Source organism: Seriola aureovittata, chromosome 16 (assembly GCF_021018895.1).
Source record: "Seriola aureovittata isolate HTS-2021-v1 ecotype China chromosome 16, ASM2101889v1, whole genome shotgun sequence".
NCBI classification, from domain to species: Eukaryota; Metazoa; Chordata; class Actinopteri; order Carangiformes; family Carangidae; genus Seriola; species Seriola aureovittata.
Window position 1 is genome coordinate 15271255 of NC_079379.1, and position 22284 is coordinate 15293538.

The 22284-nt window shown below is 40.7% G+C and overlaps 3 protein-coding genes across 3 annotated transcripts; 2 read left to right on the top strand and 1 right to left on the bottom strand.

Moving 5' to 3' along the window:
* The first annotated feature begins 3543 nt into the window (after positions 1-3543).
* Positions 3544-7538, top strand: fabp3 (fatty acid binding protein 3, muscle and heart). The gene is made up of 4 exons (XM_056400102.1): positions 3544-3744; positions 5564-5736; positions 6873-6974; positions 7067-7538. The coding sequence occupies exons 1-4, from the start codon at positions 3672-3674 to the stop codon at positions 7118-7120; spliced, it is 402 nt and encodes a 133-aa protein (XP_056256077.1). The 5' UTR covers positions 3544-3671; the 3' UTR covers positions 7121-7538.
* zcchc17 (zinc finger, CCHC domain containing 17) lies at positions 7367-14737 on the bottom strand. Its single transcript, XM_056400100.1, has 7 exons — positions 14602-14737; positions 13426-13611; positions 11992-12092; positions 11776-11867; positions 11585-11685; positions 11327-11475; positions 7367-11045 (listed from the first exon to the last, which is right to left on the bottom strand). The coding sequence occupies exons 2-7, from the start codon at positions 13562-13564 to the stop codon at positions 10872-10874; spliced, it is 756 nt and encodes a 251-aa protein (XP_056256075.1). The 5' UTR covers positions 13565-13611; positions 14602-14737; the 3' UTR covers positions 7367-10871.
* Positions 14714-21217, top strand: snrnp40 (small nuclear ribonucleoprotein 40 (U5)). The gene is made up of 10 exons (XM_056400099.1): positions 14714-14966; positions 15828-15957; positions 16085-16178; positions 17228-17393; positions 17628-17750; positions 18815-18935; positions 19031-19113; positions 19521-19582; positions 20541-20644; positions 20868-21217. Exons 1-10 carry the CDS (start codon positions 14856-14858, stop codon positions 20915-20917), a joined length of 1044 nt encoding a protein of 347 aa, XP_056256074.1. The 5' UTR covers positions 14714-14855; the 3' UTR covers positions 20918-21217.
* Positions 21218-22284: the final 1067 nt, after the last annotated feature.

Genomic DNA, 22284 nt, shown 5'->3' on the forward strand with positions numbered 1-22284 from the left:
AGTGTATATTTACACACACACGCGCGCTCACACACACACTTACAGATGCCTGCTTGGCTGAAGTTCTCTGCGTTAATGCCAAACAGTCTGCGCTGGGTTTACCTGGACAGTGTGGGGGCTATAATCAGGTCTTCACTCAACAGCAGTCTAGCCTGAATAATTTGATCTTTTGATTTACACACAGTTCAAAGTTCGAAGCTCAATATAAAGTAAACTGAGATAATTAAATTCTACACTAACAGGATGAAGATAGTGCTCATGTACTCAATCATACAAATGTTACTCATTCATGTGATAAATAGTACTTATTTAGCATTAGAATGCATGGCTTTATCAAGCCTAGCTAAAGCTTTTACCAGACATGTGTTAGAAGTGTTTTTGCCTGAAGCTACTCAGCTTAATGTCAGTTATGTCCACAGTGGCACCCTAGAGCACTATCTCATAGTATTGCATAAGATCAAACACAAACCCACACACATGTTGAAAGATACTTACATAGCAACAGACAGCTTGTGAACATATTGCAGGCCAGGGCTAAATGATTCCCACCTTTCACCTCCTCTCTCTCCCCTTCTCTCTTTTTCCATGTGTCTCCCTCACACCTGTTTATGTCAAATGTTGGACCAACGCACATCCACGGATTCGTTCCACCACACAAACATGTGCCACTTTAGACACAGTAACAGACAAGCGAGAAGGGGAGGCCAATGGAGGACAAGGGCAGTGGGACAGGGTGTGTAACATGGTGTGATGTGATGTAACAGCATTCACTATTGACTTCTTTCTCCCAAGCCCTCCTTCTGCTGTTTCAGTGGTGTGTGTGTGTGGAAACAGGGAACCCACTATACTTGTGGGGTCCGACTATCTAAACCTGTGGGGACCAGCATTTGTGTGTGTGCGTGTGTGTGTGCATATGTGTGATTTGATGTCTGTTTGTTATTACACAACTTTCAGAGACCATCTGACCATCTGCAGATAGGGGAATTTCATCAGACAGCGAGACAGACAGATGATAAGTGGACTTTTGTGTCTGTGAATGAATGCTGCTGTTTTTGTGTGTGTGTGTGTGTGTGTGTGCGCGCTCTTGTATCTATCTTGGGGGCTACTGATTTGAATATAGCCCTGCAGTGTGAGGACATTTATGGCAGGTGAGGACACGTTGGCCTGTCCTCATATCGTCAATATGCGTTTTTAGGGATTATGGCCTGAACTCCCTTTTAAAAATAGAATGAGTTTAATAGTTGGACATTTTGGGAAATACATGTATTTTTCTAGATGACATCATTACCACTAAATATGAAGCTCCAGCCGGCAGCCTGTTAGCTTACCTTAACACAAAGACTGGAAAATCACTGCACCCGGCCTATAAGTAGTCCAGCACACAAACCTCTGTAAAACCACAACTTATAATTTTTACACTTTGATTTTTGAGAAATTAAACAAACATGATACAACATTTAATTCATGAGCCGTAGAAGTGCTGATAGGTGGGTTTTGTTACCTTTGCTCTAGACAGATCCAGGTTTGCTATTTCCCCCTGTGTCCAGCTCGTTTGTTACATATGGGCACCAACACTGTAGTTTTCATTTCCAGCAAGAAACCTGTAAAAACAGTTTAGTTCAGGACTTTGTTACTGTAAAACAAGTAATTCCTTTATGGGTCATATTTCACTCTCCTGGCAACATGTTGGCCCCTTGTTTTGACAATATTCTAAAGTCCATGGTTCTCAAGGAAACAAATAAATAGAAAAGTATGATCTCTCTCTAAGTGTTGTCCTGGCAGTGTAAATGTGTCAGAAAGATGTAAACTTGTGTCTGGCATGAAAATGTTTAGAACAACATATTTTTGGTTGAATAAACAGTAGCCTATGTATAGGCTTTGCAAAGCAGTCTGACATGAGGGTAACATTCATATTTTTTAAGTTTAAAAAAAAAAAAAAAAAAAAAAAAAAAAACACAAAACAGCTCTGCAGAATTTCCGCAATGAGTAGTGTGAACAACCTGCTGCTGTGACACAGGTGTACTGCGCTCGCATGCTCCGCGGGAGGTAGATTGTTTCCAACTGTACTGCAGTCTTTTTATACGTCACCCCTGCAGTCACCTGCAGTTCATGCTGTCCATCGAGGCAGCCGGCGGAGTCAGCCAAAATACGTAGATGTCGAACGCACCTCATGGAGGGAAAGTCCGAATACATCTGGTGGACAACTAGGGGAAGACACGTCAGGGGAGATAAACTGTGAATATTTTTCATAAATTTGTCTCATATTACTTTCTCACTTTCCTAACCTGTCAAGTTTTTTTTCCTATGAAGATGCAAATCTTTAAAAGGGGCTCACAAATATATATAGTTTCATTTAAAAAAAAAAAATGAACAGGAGTAAATGGCACATTTATTGGGGACTATTAGCAGCTGTGGGTGAATGCATGTTCGCACAACAATCTAGGTGAGCAGGATTGATTCATTGTTGCTTTTAGTATTTTCATGGGATTTGTTGACTACAAGTCTCATTGTGAGTCACCAGGGAATGAATTGAAGCTGATGCATTGTCGTCCTGAATATGAAAAACAACTTTCTGTGTGTCTGTGCCAAATAAGCACTGTAGTAACACACCAACCTTCCAATGCCCTTATCTTCCCACTCATGACCACAGCTTACCCTGCCATCACGTGCGAGTGTGCACAACACAAACTCACACACACACACACACACACACACACACACACACACACACACACACACACACACACACACACACACACACGCGCGTTTGGTTACCCTCTGTGCTCTGGCAGACTAGGTTGAGGTCAGTCAAAGTCAAACCAGCAGAAAACCAGGTGGAAAACTAGCGAAAGAGGGATCACAGAGGAGAAACATAGTGAGGCAGGAAGAGGGGCTGTGAGGACTATCATGACATTCTTTTCAACCCCCGCCCCCCTGCAAAACAATCAATCAACCCCCCCCTCCCCCCTGAGGCTCAATCTGTTTTTCTTCTCTTTCTCTATCTGTGACAGTGGGGGCTTGTTCATCAGCCCCTCCTCCTCTCCTTTCTTTACTCTGCCTTTTATTCTCTTAAGCTTGGGGGGGGGGGTTTATACTGGCCCTGTTGCTCTCTCTGATCTTTCCTTTCTTACTCTTTCTCAAACATTCAAATTCAAATTTGCGTTATTACCCTGAACAGAGATTTGTACATTTTTACCAAAGCATGTTGTGCAAGCTTTGTAATTGTCTGTGTAATCATTCAGAATGTAAGAAAATACAACATACCTATACACTACACTATGCAATACAGCTTCATTACTATACTGTCTAGAATACTACAAACAAATTGATGCAAACAAATCATTTTAAGAAAGATTCAAATTCATACTTTATTTGCATGGTAGCCATTTGTGGAGAAACAAGTATATAACACTTGTCTCTCTCTGTCTTTGTCTCCAACCCCCCTCGCTCCTCACCGCTCCCTCCTCCCTTGCACTCTCCGCACAGTCTGATGACATCATGAACAGCCGGTATAAATCCACCAGTAGGATCGCAGCGCAGTGTGAGGTGCTGACTACATTCTCTGTCTCTCTCCCTCTTCTCTCATTCTGTCGCTCCCCCACTTTGCCGCCTCATACATTCTCTCCCTCTCTTTCTCTCTCACACCCTGATTCCTCCACACTGCTGCAGACATGGCCGAGGCTTTCGTTGGCACATGGAACCTCAAGGAAAGCGAGAAATTTGACGAATATATGAAGGAGCTGGGTAAGTGTGTGTTTTCTGTGTGCACTGTGTATGCATGTGAGTGTGTGCGCATGCGTGTGTAACAAGAGAGGATGCAATGGTGCCAGTGCTGCATGTGAGCACATGTGAAAAGCGGGCTGCAGAATGATAAATGCTTTGAGGTACGTGTTTGTGTTTAACCTGTCTAAGCAGCTGTTAATGCAGGGTGTGGGAAACATAAAGGAAGAGGGAGACGATGAAGGGGGGGATGAGGGAGGAATCAAGATGGAGAATGAAAAACTGAGGTTGAAGAAGAAGAATAAGGGTGGAAAGAGGAAGAGGGACAGAGAAAGACAAGAGAGAAAGAAAAAGAAAAAGAGAGAAGATGGGAACCAGAAGGGGAGGAAAAAGTGGAGGGTGGTTGACCGCATGGCCTAAGTGCTGGAGAGGAGGGAGGGGCTCTCTTTGAGCGGAGCAAAGAAAATCCATCCGACTGTGAGAAACTCTGAATGGCAAGTAGCTGGCATTCTCTCACACACAGATACACAGTAGCCCATGAACACACCCACACTTGAGCATAATGTGGGTGACCTTCGCTGAAAGCTGTTCATTGTTTGAAGCCATGGGAGAGATTGAATATTGAGATGGCCCCAATGCCATTGGGGCTAATGGGACGGGAAGGTACAGATAAAGTGGGTTTGTGTGTGTGTGTGTGTGTGTGTGTGTGTGTGTGTGTGTGTGTGTGTGTGTGTGTGTGTGTGTGTGAGATGGGGGCAGATGGTCTGACTTTTACGGTCATGAAGAATGACACCAAACTATTAGACCGTGTGTGTGAGAGAGAGAATGTGTGTGTGAGTTTCATGCCCTCTGAACTCAAGAGCCATATTACCATCGACCGGTCCGCTCTGGTCACCATAGAAACCAGAGACCCTTCAACCTCTAACCCCGATTCTCTTGATCAATGAGGCATCTACACACAGACACACACTGACACACACCCTAAAAGGAAAGCAAGTAATCATTTGCACACAAACATGCCCAGACAGGCAGTCAGGTCAATGGGACCCTGCAGTGTTTGAAGAACATGCTACAGGTTTGGACAGTAGACAAATAGAGATTAGAGCGTATGTCAGAGGCCTGGAGGGCAAATCCACAGCTACTGCTTTCAGCTTTTATCAACACCTACTTAATATCCTCACCCTGCTATTATTAATCATGGAAATATTTTTCTGTATAAATGTATTAAAATATTCAACAATGTTTTAGCACATATAAATGATAGATGGTAATATCTGTCTGATTGTAGATTTCTATTAAGTTTCCCATTTCTGTTCATGTTCCCCAGAGGATGAATCACAATGAATGAAGTGATCCCTTGACCTAATCGAGCACCTCAAAGTTTTCTCTGATCCTGCTACATTAGCTCAAAAAACAGTCATATATCCTCGTCACAGGATGAACCCAATAGACTTTTGTGGTCCCCTGATTTTTCTTTAAGCGCCACCAGCAAGTTCCCAATTAATTTTGATTGAAATATCTCAACATATATTTGATGGCTTTACATGAACTTTGAATAATTTTGTGTCGCCAACCCTAACCCCGCCAACATTTTTCTCTGTCCTGTACTTTGGTGAAAATAATGGCATTCCCACAAGCCTCAACCCGTTGTTTACAGGTTATTTTCATGTGGCTTCCTATTGTTAGCATTTAATCTAAAGCACATTTGTGCCTACACCCTCCCCTAAGGGCGGGTGTTTGATCCATTTATTTGTTGACTGTTAGAGCTTAATGGCACGCCTCAAGTCTTCACCCCCACCCCCCACGGCAATTTGCATAACCAACATGTTTTTGTTTTCCCCAGGTGTGGGCTTTGCTACACGTAAGGTGGGCAACCTGACAAAGCCCACCACTATTATCTCAGTGGATGGCGACAAGGTGACAGTGAAGACCCAGAGCACCATTAAGAACACAGAGCTCAGCTTCAAGCTGGGCGAGGAGTTTGACGAGACCACCGCCGATGACAGGAAGGTTAAGGTGAGAGCTCAAAGGTCAGGTTGCTGTTGTTGTGACAGGAGACTGTTGTAGAATAATAACAGTCAATTACTTTGATAAAGAGGGTTTAAATGGCTCTAAGAGTTGAACACATTTTTATAACCACAGTCTCTATGAAACTCACTGCACACTTAAAAATGCTGAAGCGTCCATAAATAATTTAACAAGCAATGAGTGACAATTACAGTCACAAGGATGATGGACACAAACATGTGACTAGTCATAGTTGGAGGCGGCCATTCTTGTTTTAAATGTGAACATGAGGAGGTGAGTCAGAGGACAGGGGCAAGAGGTGATGGGTCAGAGAAGGTGACTTGATCCAAATTTCTGACCATAAAATGAGCAATGGCATCCGCATGTTATTTTAATATTTGAGGTTGAGGGGGATGAACTTAAGGGAAACAGAAAATGATTAACTCTTATAGGCAAAGTGTCAGAGGGATGGGAGAGGAGGGGGAAAAAATTAAAACAGATTAAGTTTCACTTTTAATAAGCCACAGAATGGAAACATCATTGTTTCTGAATCACTGTGCGTTAGATCATTTTTCAGTCTGAGGACATTTTGGTTGTATAAAAAGCTGAAAATTACAAAAATGTGCCCTGAAACAACAGGTTTTTCTACTGTAGCCTCACCTGGTCTGGTATGACCGGGAGCTTATGATTGCTAACGGACGCAAATGTTACTTAAGATGTACTGTATGTTGCTGTAGGCTATAACTGACGTAACTGAGTCAGTTCATTGGCTTTGTGACTCATCTCTGCTCGTGCTACTGTTACACAACACGTTAGCCTTAGCCTTCATCTTGTGATTGTTACTTGTGGCAACTGACTGTTAAGCTAAAGTTAACATACGTTAAATAAATAAGTAGCATTTTTCTGCTGTAGCTGGTCGAGGTGGAGATAATTTGAACTACATTATATAGTTTAACGTATAACAGTGCATCACATTTTACAAGCTCAAATCTGAAAGGTAAGATAATTATAGGTGTCAAATTAATGTAGTGCGGTAAAAATTAGAGCAGTAGAAATATGAAGTAGTAAAAAACAGAAACGTTCAATAAAATACAAGTACCTCAAAACTGTTGTTTAGTAATAATCCAAACACCTGTTGTCTGCAGTCCATTGTAACAGTAGAGGATGGCAAGATGGTGCACATACAGAAGTGGGATAACAAAGAGACCAGCCTGGTCAGGGAAGTCAGCGGAAATGCCCTCACACTAGTAAGTACTTACGTAATATGCATAAATTAAACATCTGTATGTGTGTGTGTGTTTGTTATCTTATTTTATCTTTCCTTTTCTGTCCATCACAGACACTTACACTCGGACAAGTTGTTTGCACACGTCGCTATGAGAAGGCAGAGTAAAACCCAACACACATCGTCTAACTGCATCATCTAACGCCCTGAACCACAACTCCCTAACACCACCTCAACCCAGGTCAAGCAGGCCGCCTGTATGGCTTCTGCAGATTCCCCACATTGTCCCTTCATACTGTATGCTCAGTATTAACATTGCTGCTGTCTGTGATCTCTGTTCTCTCCCTGTCCTTCACTTTATACTGTTGTTCCTTCTACTGTAAGAAACACTGAATAAATTCCAATGATTTGTTGTTGTTTTTTCTCTCTAAAGTTCCAGGTCTGCCATTTTTTTTTTTTTTTTTTTTTAAAGAAAAATGTTTTATGCATTGTGCCTGTGATAAACCTGGAAAAGTGTTTTTGAAATTTTAAGACCTGAAAAATAAAAATAAATGTCTCCACACTGTTGGATGAACTGGTAAAACAATGGAGTTCTTCCAATATGTTTATTTTTTCCAGTTGGTGGGTAAATTATTAAATTGGACCGATGAAGTCTCGACACTGAAATGATCAGATGTCCTTGAGGAAAATTCCACTATTTTCACTTGTATAATCAAGTGTCATTTAAATAAATTTGCTGACAGCTGCGATCAATAGATAACTCAGGGAGCTTCAGTTCAAGGCTGCAGTAAATATTGGAGCTGCTGTCATGAGTTCAGCTGAACTCTGTGCAAAAGCAGTCCAGTCTGACCTGTTTTTAGAAAACAGCAGGGTGCAAGAGTTCAGTGGTGCAACATAATAGTACACATCTACTTACATCCATAGTGTGACCAACAGTTTCCATCACAGCTGGTTTTATAGAGGCTCACGGAGAGGTTAATTATAGCTCCTGCTCTTGGATATACTAGTGTGTCTTACCTTTGCCCTGGCTAGGTGAGGGGAAAGTTTTGTTAAAGCTAGCACTAGGTGTGCGAGTGCTGTCATATCCTGCACTTGTACATTAGATGTGTGTGCGTGTGTGTGCGTGTGTGTGCGTGTGTGTGTGCTTTCTAAATTTGGATCATTCCCTCCCACAGTAGATAGGTGTCATGTGTTTGTGACAGACTGCCAACTAGGAGCAAGGTGAAGGGGTGAAAGGGCTCAGGACGAATCAGGCGACCTTCTGCCACTTTGTCCTATAGTTACCCTGACATGAAAGGGTTACAGGATAAGATGATCTGTAAACAATGCAACAGCCTTCTTGCATCTATGGATAACTTTAGCTACATATTTGTGTTTGAGAAAAGTAAGTGCACAAAAAGCAACCGAATAGAAAAAGTCAAACTACACATATAGTAAGTAACTAAACGGTAAAAATGTCCATGTGGTAGAAGTATGAAAGTATGAAAGACAGACCACACACTGATGAACACTGCCACCCCGCAACCACCTGAACACAGATAATGCCAGGATTACAGCTCCTACACAGGCACTGTGTTTTCTCAGCAGTGAAACACTATGGCACATTTGAATGAAAGCCATCCCATCTATACGAATTAATGATGAATTACACAAACATGTGAATGGTATATGTGACAACAAAAGGTTGGGAACAACCAATATAAAAGATGAAAACTGAAAAAGAAATATTCATACTGACCATGCCAGTTCTCTTAAAAAAATCCAATTCGTACAGACAAGTGTTTGCACAACTAAATATACTGCATGTACAGTATGAGCGGACTGTTACTGCATGAAGAGATCCATATAAATACATTTGCAGCAAAACGTAAGTTGTTAAATTATTGAGATTGAAAGTTCATACTTGACTTTGTAAAATAGTTTGACAAAAAAAAGTAAAAATAATTATTAAGAAACCTTATCTTGGGCGGCACGGTGGTCCGGTGAGGTTAGCCTCACAGGGAGAGGGGCCTGGGGCCTTTCTGTGTCTTCTCCCTGCGCCTGCGTGGGCTCTCCCCTGGGGCCTCTGGCTTCCTCCCACTGTCCAAAAACAGTCGAACAGCACAATAGGTTAATTGGCGACTCTTAAGTGCCCATAGGTGTGAATGTGACTGGTTGTTTGTCTCTGTATGTCAGCCCTGTGAGGAACTGGCAGCCTGTCCAGGGTGTACCCCACCCTCGCCCAGTGTCAGCTCATTTGACTCCAAATGACAATTCATTGTCCTGTAATTGTGTTTTTCAAAATCCTTCCAACACAATGTACAAAGATAAATGGGTTATTCCCCTATGGAAGCACAAATGTTACAAATTTCAAGGATATTTCCTGTATGGGGGGAAAAAACCCAACGATCCCTAAAGGTCAACTCAAACATGGTAGTACAAGTTGAACAACAGGATTCCACAGGATTTTTCTGACTGATTGATGCCATTGTTTTCAAATTACGTGCATTAATGAACACAAGTTCACAATTCTGGTTGTGCATGCTCTGAGTTACGCAAAAAAATATTAAAACGACCGTATTAACTTCATCTTGTATATCTGTCTGTTGCAAACAAGAGAAATTGAGTGTGAGAAAATGAAGAGGACTGACACTGACCAATAAACTCGAGTGATTAACAGGGGAGTGTGCTCACTGGAGCCGTGTCAAACCACTGCAGCTGGAAACAATCTATCACTCCAAAATCCTACATGTAGAAGCATGGAAACTAGGTCAAAACAGCATAAAGAAACAAGATATTGAGTCCCTGACGTTGCCTTATTTTGTTGACAAGGGTTCATCTTATAGAAAAAGACAGGGTTATTGATTTTATGGAACTTTTTACCTCGTGGGACACGACCCAACCCAATCCCTCAATCCAGTCCTAGGATGCCTTACTTCACTTCAAAACATTAACTTCATATGACCCCAGGGTGGACCAGACCCAACCTGAGAATTTCTAAAGTTTGTGTGTGTGTGTGTGTGTGTGTGTGTTTTGGTTCCCCACGGACTGACTTTGATAGCAACATTATGATTTCAAGGTCCAAGAACAAAGACATCAAGAGGCATTTTTGTTTTACCTTTACAAATAAAAACACCTTTAATGGAGTTAACAGTTGACATGCAGGAAGAGGGGGGTGTGTACTGTGAGCAGTCCCCTGGAGACAAGATACACAAACACACATGGATGTACACACAGATGCACAATAAGCGGCGGACAACCTAAGGATATCACCATAGCACGGGGTTCCTGTCATGCTCACTTGTACTACATTACATTTCCTGTTTGTGGCTTTACCTCTTCCTCTCTGTGTGTGTCTGAGTGTGTGTGTGCGTGTGTGTGTGCGTGTGTGTGTGTGTGTGTGTGTGTGTGTGTGTGTGTGTGTGTGTGTGTGTGTGTGTATACAGCTTTCTCTGTGTGGATTATTTCAAGGTTTTTCATGTCAGACCCTCCCTAAGAGTCGGCTTTACCGCCTCATGTCTGCTTAACGGATTTCCCAGAGCATTAGAAACCGGATAGCTGTGAACAATATCTGGAGTTCAAGATGGCTAGTCACATGCTGCCATATTGCTTACCCCTATCTGGTTTCGTGTGATGTATGAACTCCTCCCTCTGTGGAGCCAGAGGTTACATAGGGACAAGTGGTCATCTGATTTTTGGGTTTTAACCACTTTTTTTTAACTTGATGGGAGGTTTAATTGTACTTTCAATTACTTGGAAAGACAGTTAGCAAACATTTCCTTAACTTGGATGAAAGTTTCTATAATAAGCTGTTGGTGGAGAGATTATGTAAAGATATATGGCCTGGAAGTCTGCCCGTCCATCTGTTGCTACCCACTTCCCCTTTTGCATCTGTGTGATAGCTGCAGTGTGTGAATGTAGTGTACATGTGTGTCAGATCTCAGCTGTGTTTATGAGATTTGTGTTTCTTGTGTTTCTTCTTCTTTTTGTCCTCTCTGTCGCGAGTGTGATCGTGGCGCCTCCTCTTGGTTTTACATTCACTACTGCTGCTGCTGCTGCTGTCGCTCTCTGACTCCTTCCTCTCCCTCTTCCTCTTCTTCTTCATTTTCTTCTCCTGGCAGATAAAAAAACAAGAAGAAATTCCATTAAGCAATTATGGGAGCTTGCAAGAAAGCAAGAAAGCAAGAAAGCTGCAGTTTCGACACCTCAAAACTAGTGTATTCTTCCAAACAACACTTCTGAAAATTTTAATGAAGTTGCCTTGTATCTTGTAAACGTAAGCAACCACGGAAATGCACTGTCATACAGAGACATGTGGGTTGTTGCATCAGGTGGGGGAGCTGGAATTAAAAAGGAAGTGAGAGCCACATTGGGCATCAACTGTCACATATTGACCTTCTTTTTCTTCTTCTTTTTGTCTGAGTCTTGCTGTGATGCAACTGTGGAGGTCTGCTGCTGTTGCTGCCGCGGCTCAGCATCGTCCTCTTCAGGCAAAAGGGCGTACTGCAGGCCCGGAGCAGAGAAACAGTCCTTTGTAAAGTGACCTGAAAAAAGTAATAATTCATTGAAGTGGCTACATATTTTCTAAGTGATTTCATAGTATTTTGTTCTTTTAAGATATGACAAGTTGTATTGTTCACGTTGTTGTTGTACCCTTGCAGCCGCACTTTGAACACGTCGTGTTGAGCACAGCCTCCAGTGTGATCCTGTTGCCAGTTTGGTCTCTAAACTGCTTACGTCGCCTCGCATCCTGCCTACAATCACACACACAGGTGATAATAACACACATGCACAGACACACACACACACACACACACACACATAATAAAACTAATAAGACTTACTCTGCCATGACATTGTTAGGGTCCAAGTCCCGCCCTGTTCCCTGATTGACAGCTTTCATTGAGAAGGACAATTTCACCTTGTCACCCCGAATCTGACAAATGGAGGACAGAGCTGCAGTCATCGTGCTCTGGGTTTTACATACAGTACTCTGTGTATGTGTATATGTGTTTATGTGTGTGTGTGTGTGTGTGTGTGTGTGTGCTTGTTGTTGTTACCTCTTTTCCAATGACTTTTATCCACACCTGTTCGCCCACATCGACGATCTCTGAGGCGTTCTCAACCCGTGTAGCTGACATCTCACTCACATGTACCAGGCCTGTGTGTGCAAGGGGAAGGAGTTTAGATGTTAAATACAAACATTTATTTCACAGGATTTAGATGCAGTAAAACTCTCTCTCTATTGCTGATGATGAATTTAGAGCAAGAAATGGAAGTACAGAAAAGCCAAAGATGAGATTTTGAAACAGTGTCACCATGCAGTTGTTGTCCACCAAAAAGTAGTGACAAGTTTTCAAATGTGAAATGTCCTGAACCCAGTTGTCTTCACAGACTTCAAATTCAAGCCAGGTGTAAGTTAATAGTTTCACACATACCAAACATTTTTGTTGCATTTTTTGTGGTATGATGAAGTTAAAAATTATATCCCAACATTTGAGGTACAAGGGGCAGGTGCTGAATTTATCCCAGTAAACTTTGCATAGTTCGCCCTCCAGTGGCGAAAATGAGGAGCTGGTGTTCAGTTTTTGATCATTTGGTGAAAAAATAGTGTAAATATCGATTTGAGAGATTCCACTTCATCAATCTGTTGCTCTTCTCAGCAACCCTGTCCCACCCCAAACCCTTCCTACTCTTTCCCTCTCTACACGCAGATTATCTTGGATCTTTTTTAATGGGAAGTCATAGTGACTAGTAAAAGTAAAATGGATTCAAAATGATTTGTAACAGTGGTTGTGCTAACATGTAAAAAGTATGTCAATATATTAAAAACACAGGCTTGCACTGTAACATTTCCTCTTCGTCAAATTGCAGGATGCTGGCACTGCCACTCAAAAAAAAAAAAAAAACGATAATCATCCAACACCTTCTTACAGTCAGAGAGAGAATTCTGTGGAAATACTAAAATCCTACTCCTGTAGAATCATGTGGCTTAGGTGCCTTGCAGTCTCTTCTCCTAACTCGGACTGAGAGGTCACTGTCACGGACTGACACTATGCACTAGAATTTGGAAACCCGGACCCTACATCCTCTGCACTCACTCTGAATTACTTTTGGCTCTGCAGTAGTTTTCACCTGGCACTGGTTGCAGGTGCTGACCGTGCATTGCTCTTTCACTGTATATTTCTAATTTCAGATGTTTTCTTATAATTTTAACTATTACAGTAGTTTTTAGTGTTTCCACCCATTGCAAGCTCTGCAATATTTTCCTAATAGGTTTTATAATTCTTATTGTGTTAGCCTTGTGCTTTTGCTACTTACTCTTTTGTATCATATGGGTTTTTTGCTTTCTTTCATTGTCCTATTTCATCTTAATGCTGTGATTCATTTCACTTATTTTGCTTCTGTGGCTGTTTTTTCTCTCTGAATAATTACATTTTTGTTTGTAAATGCCTGAAGTAAAGATCTATACAGACATATGACCTCCCACCCACCTTCCTTCTTGTATCCTGGCAGTCGGACAAAAGCTCCGTAGGTTTGTACAGAGACCACCTCTCCCTTGGAAATGCTGTACAGTGGCGGCAGACCATCCAGTCCGGCAGGCTCTGGAGCTGGACCATCACTGTCAGACATTGTCTCAGTGGAAGCCGATCACAGTATCAAGAAGTGGATCTAGAAGGCTGATAATGAAACATATTTAATTACTTACAGTATCTTAAAGTGGAAGAGAATGTCCTTTTTGAGACCGACATTTGTGGTTTCATGTTTCTCTTTGTCTGCCAAAAAAAAAAAAATCAACAAAAACATAATACTTCAAAATGAAATGACTCTGCACAATGTATGTATTAACTGGACAGATTCTATGAACATGTTTATAAGAAACCTCTTTACCCTGGTTTACATTACAATATCTAGTAGTGGTATAAAAGTGGTATATTATGGCCATTGTGCTTGGTTATATAGTCATCATAAGTGCACACGTCACCTATGATATTTACAAACCTGGGTGAAAGGGTTTGGGGACTTATATGTTCACTATTATAGTTTCAAAAATCAGTTTTATTTGTTTTATTTATCAATCTCACATACGTTTTGTGGTGTTTGTTTTTGTTGCGAATGCATGAGTATTTGTTTAAATAGAAGATACAAAGGGGGTGGACACAGTGACATGGCGATTTTAGAGGAACTTCAACAACACGAAGAATATGTTTAGTTTAAAACATAATCAACCAAAATAAATCCCTGTGAATTACTGAATTGGAATTACTTTTAACAACAAAATTGTCTCATCATTGTCTCAGCCCTCCAGTGTTTGCCCTGCTCACGTGCTGCTGAGTCCTCTAACACGGTGATCAAATATAGCTGGTTGACGTGACTTCATTTATATATAAGCTTCAGAGAATAAACAATATGTGCAGAAGCTCGAGGACAGTACTAACAAAACAGTACTAACTTTACATCTGCAGTAACAAAGTGAATGAGTGAGAACGGCAGCAGTGAGATGCTAACGTTAGCTAGATATTATAATATTATCTTCTATCAACCCAACCTTGTTTAACCCCACAAGAACATGACAATAATCGGTCCGTGCATAAAATGTAAATACCAGTTTGTAGAGGAAAGGGTGTAAATGTAATTCAGCATAAAATGTTAAAATAAAATATTGCTACCTTTCGTATTAGCAGAGCTGATTCCGTTTCACATCCGGTGCAAATCGTGTTGACAATAAACAATGGAACCAATCATCGCAGTCGGTAAACTGAGCAACCAATCACACGCCTCGTAGCCAGCGGAAGTAGATGCTCTATGTTCTTCGTTGGTGTTACGCCGTTGGACGTCCCTCTATGAAAGACGTCCGTTCATTTTTGTAAAATTAAAGCTTTGAATTTCAACGTTTTCGCTGTTTCTTATCCTCTAACCCGAGATGATTGAACCTAAGAAGAGAGTAGCGGACATGGCGGTGGTTCCCGCCGCCGTGAAGCGGCCTCGGACGGAGCTGGTGGCGGCGGCTCAGTCACAGCAACTCGTGGCGATGGTACGGAAAGAATAACCCTGTTTGAGCAGAGATGTACTGGAAGAAACCTGTTAGGGGCGACCAAAACAAATCTGTTTTGGTCGCTCTGTTATTATTCATTGCACAACTTCTTCTGAAGTGCACTAACTGGTTTAGAAAAGTGTTTTTATGTGTATAAATGGGACGGTTTCCGGCTCTACAGTTAACAAGGAAAAGATAGTAACATAAACTCAAAAGCAGCAAATACTGTGGTGCGTTTAATTCACTTTCAGCCACTATCGACTTTTGCAGTGCTTGAAAATTTATTTTGCAGCTGACTATGATGAATATCAACTGGATCTTACACTGAAACAGTAATGATGATATATCATTGCCTGTTTATTAGGGAAACCTAGCGAAAACGAACGAAGTCTAATACAACTCTTGAAATAAATCCTACCCTCATGAAGGCTATAATACTCAGTTTTATTAAAACTTTTAGAGGGTCTTTGATTCAGCTTTATGCTCATGTTGATGCTGTGGCTTGTACATGACACTTCACATTTGGCCTGCAAGAAACAGTTTTTTTCATTATACTTTAATCTGTTGATTATCTTCTTGATTTATCAATTAATCATTTTCTCTTTAACATGCCACTGAACTGTATTTTGAATGTCAAAATAGCAGCAGGGATTGAAAAATACACATAAGAATTATTTCATTTGGGAAAGTTGTATCTTGATACCCATATACCATGGATAATTTAATATTGGTCTGTTAAACTGTTTTGCCTAAAGAAGTTGTGTTTTCATTGTTCAACAGCATGTATCTATTTTACAGTTCACCCAGCACTAACCTCAGTCACATAACCATTATATTTGACCACCGGTGTATGTCCTGCAGGGCCCCCCACGAAGCTCCAGCATGCAGGCTCCCATCATGCTGATGTCTGGCCACGAGGGCGAGGTCTACTGCTGCAAGTTTCATCCTAACGGAGCCACGCTGGCCTCCTCGGGATTTGACAGACTCATATGTAAGTTATTAACAACTAAATTACACCAAACAGCCAACAAACCCTGCAATTCACACATCGTTGTTAAAAACTTTTCATGCTCAGTTACTGTTACGAAACTGTTGCACCCTGTGTTTCTTTGCTGTAGTGCTGTGGAATGTGTATGGAGATTGTGAAAATTATGCCACGCTGAAGGGCCACAGTGGAGCAGTGATGGAGCTGCACTACAACACAGATGGCAGGTATGAACGATCACCCAGGAAGTAAAATGGTATAGGTATACTCTGGATGAAACTCCAGTCAAAATAATTAGGTGTCTAAATGAACAGCACTAACTTAAAGTGAATTGTTTTATATGCATACAGCAATAAAAAATTTGTGATCTATAATCCTTGGAACTGTTTGGATGACAGATATCAGAATGAAATACGGTTACAGCAGCTGCAAATATTTAGTTTGATAAAAGTCTGTAAAATTATCAGCTATCCATCACTAATATTGGTCTAAACCAAACTACCAAGCAAACATGACAATTAATTCTAGTGTCTGTAATCAGAGAAGAACAACACACATTTCCCATTTGTTAAATTTTACTACCTGGCTGAGATATTTGGCAAGAGACATGTCGAATTCATGCTTCTTAATTCATGGCTTAGTCCATTGGGCTGATAAATGTATCTTTAGAAGGAATTGAGCCACTTTGGACTCTGTTTTCACAGTCCAAAGCGCGTGGTCTAAAGCCAAGGCGCAAATGCATTTAGGGCATCTTTATATCCATTTTTGCTACTTTATCTGCGGAGAAAACGGTCGCTCTGCCAGGCACATGGTTGTAAAAGGTTGTACTTAGTCTCTTATTTAATCATGGGAGTGTAACATGCAATAAACCATCCAGAGTGCCATCTCCCATTACCTTTAAATGCCAGATGTGCTTGCACCTTGTGACTGACCAGCTAGCCCAGTCCCTGCACACGCACGGAGCAGCTCTGTGTGCCCAGAGGGGCGATGAAGAGCTGAGCGAATCAATGTGCTGCGTACTGCTCCTCAATGAAACATCAGCACAAATCACAATGTTAGTGATGTTATGAGAACTTTTTACATTTTCAGTTGACTATGAAACTGTGGTGGACAAAGTATAGAATGGGAAACGCTGCGGTGGATTTACCACGTAGTAAGAAAGATGCTTCTCTGCAGAGAGAAACTAGCGAAGAAAATTGCGTTTCGTTTTGCGCCGGGTGTAAGATGTTACCCCTTGTGTTCTTAACCAGCTGTGTTTTCATGTGGTGTATTTCAGCGTGCTGTTTTCAGCCAGCACAGACAAGACTGTCGGTGTGTGGGACAGTGAAACAGGTGAGAGGATCAAGCGTCTGAAGGGCCACACCTCCTTCGTTAACACCTGCTACCCGGCCCGCCGAGGGCCCCAGCTTGTCTGCACCGGCAGCGACGACGGGACTGTTAAGGTGAGATTTGTAGTTGCTTAATTTAAATAAATTAAGTGACCTGTTAGAGATTGAATGACATTTGATTGGAAATTTATTCTATTACTGGATTCTAGTGTTTGTTGATTTTCCATTCACTAGTCAGTCTTGGGAGACAATTCGAGACCTGATCCTAAATTTGGAGAGTTGTTATGGGGTCATGATCTGATAGTGCCTTTGTTAATGTCTTTCTCTGTATGTTTGTCTTAATGGTAGCTGTGGGACATCCGTAAGAAGGGGGCAATCCACACTTTCCAGAACACCTATCAGGTGCTGGCCGTCACCTTCAACGACACCAGTGACCAGATCCTGTCAGGAGGCATCGACAACGACATCAAGGTACTGGGTTTCAGCATGCACTATTTTCTGTGTCGTTTCCAGGTGCATTCTAAATGATCTGATGAACATGATGAAATGTTATGAGGAATTCAGATTAGTTTCAAATTGAAACACACATACATACATACTATAGATGATATATATATTATACTAACTTAAAATCAATTACGAGTTTAACTTACCATGATAACGCCAATATTTTTGGAAAGAACCTGAGAAAAGCTTTTGCCCTACATCATGGACATACATCAATATGAGTAAAGTGATGACAGTCACTTTTTCCTATAGTTGGTATCAGTTTTTTCTGTTTATCATCCAACTTGAAAATACCCCTAGTCAATTCCACAAAATACCACAGTTATGACCACAAAAGTACATTTAAAAAAAAAAAAAGTTTAATGTTAGTCATACTTTTCAAGACCAATTAGATCATTACAAACAACATTACTGGTAGATTATGATAAAGCTTGCAAGGAAGGGATATGGAGATCAAATTCCGTGATAGCAGATAACAGAAATGAAGAATCACTGAGAAAAACTTTTAGTTTTTATTTTGCAGTTTTCTGCCCCTGTGGCTCAACTCAAACATCTGGTGAGGGGGATGATTTGGGTTGTTTAGTATGCTGTGTATCTTATTAAAAATGGTTAATGAAAAAGCTGCAGACTTTAATCTGTAGTTGATTAAAAACACACTGCATTTTAAATAGCGTGCTGAAATAGATGCGTGTAGGTTATTGTCAGTGTGCTGTGAAACTGCCTCCCTCAGGTGCTGCTCAGCCCATGAAATTGTGAATTCACTGCTTCCTTTGTTTCACTCGTGCATCTTTTATAATTATGTTGAAGAATCATATCATGTTTTCGTGCCTCATTCTGTTACCTATTTTTGGTTACAAACCCTGCTGCAGGCTCCTTTGTGATTTTGCAGCTGGGCGTGTTGTGTTGGAGCATGTTCATGTGTTGTGAGACCGACAGTTTGTCTATTTATTTCCCACCCCGACTCTGACCACAATTATGACAACTGGTTTTCATCCTCTGAATATGGAGCTGTTGTTTGTGTTGAGCAGGTGTGGGACCTGAGGCAGAATAAGCTGATCTACAATATGCACGGCCATGGCGACTCAGTAACTGGACTCGCACTGAGTTCTGAGGGATCATACCTTCTCTCAAACTCCATGGACAACACAGGTAGGGTGTTTGTATAAGAAATGTTGCTCACGCCATTACATTCAATATTCTGTCGCTGGATCTTTCATTCGACTTTTGTCTGTGTCTCTGTGTAGTGCGCATTTGGGATGTTCGACCATTCGCGCCCAAGGAGAGATGTGTGAAGATTTTCCAGGGCAATGTCCACAACTTTGAAAAGGTAACATGGATAACTTTCCAGCCCTCTTTGAGATCCAGGGCACATGCAGTAAATTACCATCCAGCAGAGTTTTCTTCATGAGAGAGACCAAACATTCACTTTTTCTTAAAAGGCATCAAAACATGTCCCTCTCTGATATGCAATAACCAGCACTTGGTACTTTTATCCTGTGAACGGATGCAATCTATAACTTTGTACATAAGTGACTAACAGCTGTCGTCCTGCTGGCAGAGTTTTCATGTACTGTCAACCACACTTGCATGACAAATACTTTCAACCTCTCCTGCCCCTCCCATCACTCTCTGCTGTTCTTTCTAGTATAAATCTTTCATATAATTGTGATAATAGTAGCTCACATGTAGAATGGTTGTGTTATGCAGTGTCTAACATCTGTTGCTGTCATACAGAATTTGCTGAGATGCTCCTGGTCTAATGATGGCAGTAAGATAGCTGCAGGCTCAGCTGACAGGTGAGAAGAAACCACGCACACGCACACGCACACGCTCACACGCTAGGTCATGGTATACTTAATTATCAAGTCCAGGGAACTTCTTGTCATAGTGTCTCTAGAGAGCCACTGTCCTGATGTCGCCTTGGGGTTGTCCTCAGGTTCCACTAGCTCCTCTTTCATCTGTCTTTCTGAAGAAGTGAACCTTGTTCCATATTGTTAGATAAATGAGGGTTTGCTACAGGACTTTCTGTATCTTAGAATAGAATAAAAATGTACTTTATTGTTCACTACAGGGTAAAATTATCTTTACCTCACTAAAACAGAAAAGCAGCTCAAGAACCTGCAAGATATAGAACAAACAACCAGTAATTTGTTAGCACACAAAAAACAGCTCCCATGAAAATCTACTAGTGCAGCAATGCACTTACTAACATCATCATCCTAACTCGGTTTTGTCATATCAGTAATATCCACTGATTCTCTCTTCTAATGTCATTTTCTGACCTTTTAGCTGTAATCTCTGCTGTCTCATATGTCTACACTCTTTGGCCCTCTCTGTCCTGCTGTTAGTCTAGCCACATCTCAACTGTTTGTGGCCACTCTTCTCACCCATGGACTTTGAACCCACAAAGGTCCAAGGCTTGTGGGAGCTGGTGTTCATTTAAGGCAGCTCAAAACATAAATATTAAATAAACAATGTTTATTTAAAAGAATAAGTAAAAAAAAAAAATCACCACCATCTAGACAAATTTAATGAACTATTTGACCCAATGTTAAACAAAGTTATGTCCCATGGTTCGATTTTTAGTAATCTGCATTATTACAAATGTAAATGCCATTAGGATGATTTTGACTCGGTTCTGGTTTTCTTGAACCACAAACGGCATAATAAAGACAAAATGAATACATAAACCTTTCTGTTGTGTTGACTCGCATCAGGAGTCACTCTTGTTATTGACTTTGTCTGTGTTTACAGATTTGTGTATATTTGGGACACCACATCACGTAGAATCCTGTACAAGCTGCCTGGCCATGCTGGCTCTGTCAATGAAGTGGCCTTCCACCCCGAGGAGCCCATAGGTGAGTCGAACAACTTCTTTTGTCTCAGATTACATGCTGTAATACCTTAGAGCAGAGATATGTTAAGACTGGAGGAACAGGTTAGTTTTTTTGTTTTGTTTTTTTTTTTAAGTTTAAAGACACACTGAAGGGAAGATCATTTTCACGTTCATGTAGTTCATGTAGGTTTTGCTCACCTCAAGCTTAACAATAAGTATTTAATCATCTTTCTCTCTCCTCACAGTGCTGTCTGGCTCCAGTGATAAACGGCTCTACATGGGAGAAATTCAGTAGGGTGTTTATGTGTGCAAACTTGGATGTGTACGTGTGTGTGTATGTGTGTGTGCGTGTGTGTGTGTGTGTGTGTGTGTGTCCTGCAAGCAAGTCTCCTACGTTGGAAGTGGACGGTTGGTGTTTGACAGTGGAATTCGGAGTCTCTGTAATTTCATGTAGGCTGAAGCAGCTTGTCTCGGAAAAACCTCAGGACATGTGTTTAAAGTTTATTATGCTCAGTCAGAACAACCTCTACAATGACATGTTTTTTTAATTCTGATTTGTTTCTTTTTAATAAACTTCAATATTCTGTAAAAAGTTTTTTCTTTTTTTGGGAGTCTTTTGTCATGATGATGCTTTCCTGGGTTCATAGTTGTTTTACCTGGAAGTGGCTGCTGGTTTTACCCACTAAAGCTGAGTAGACATCAGCAAAAAGTTGAATGCTGTGATCTGGTTATGCAAAGATACAAGTTATTTTATATAATTTATCCACTACTATTTTCAAGGAAAATCATTGAAAAGCATTACATTGTCTGACAGTGGTATTAACTAGTTACTTTGAGGAACTTTGTGCATGTACATTCTTGTAGTTTAAAATAAGCAGCAGTATATGGAGTACTTCTTACTGCTTAACACATTAATACTGCCTAGAAATTGAACTTTGATATGAACACTGATGCAATATTTTATTCAGTCTGGACCATCATTTCCCTCAGGAGCTTGACACCCTCTCTCTGGTCAGGGATATCGGCTGGAGGAAAATTAGATGAAGAAGGTGAAGAAAGTTACAATTTTAATTTATTGGTAGTGCAATAAATGCACTTATTTCACCATATTAATTATACACTATAAACTGCCTCTAGGTCCCACACACAACCTAGTCGTTAATGTTTTCCTACACATCTTATCCTTGTTTTCATCTGGTGCAGTTTCTAATAAGCTTTATACAATAATCAATAGAGTACAGTTAAGACACTATTAATATCTTATTGCTGTCATATTGTTTAATTGTATTTTGTTTTATATGTGCTTGCTCGAAAAACAACTTCCTCTTGTTGGACAGTAAATGGATGAACTAAAGTGATGATTTAACATTTAAAGGAATGGAGCCATGTTAAGAATGGCTACTATTAGTTGTTAAACTCAGTTTACTGGATTTTACTGAAAATTGTTGTATGTCTTTAAAAAAAAGTTAAAGTTTTGTGGCCTTTTTTTCTCCATCTTGGTTTTTCCTCTAAGTGCTGGAAGTTGAGTGTTTTCAACCCTCGAATTGGCCTATGTATAAATTAATAAGGGCAGTTTATTCAGCACTATAAAGAGTTACTGACGTGACTATATTTTACTTAGTTCAAATTGAATAAAATTCGATAAGTAAAATAAAGTTCAAA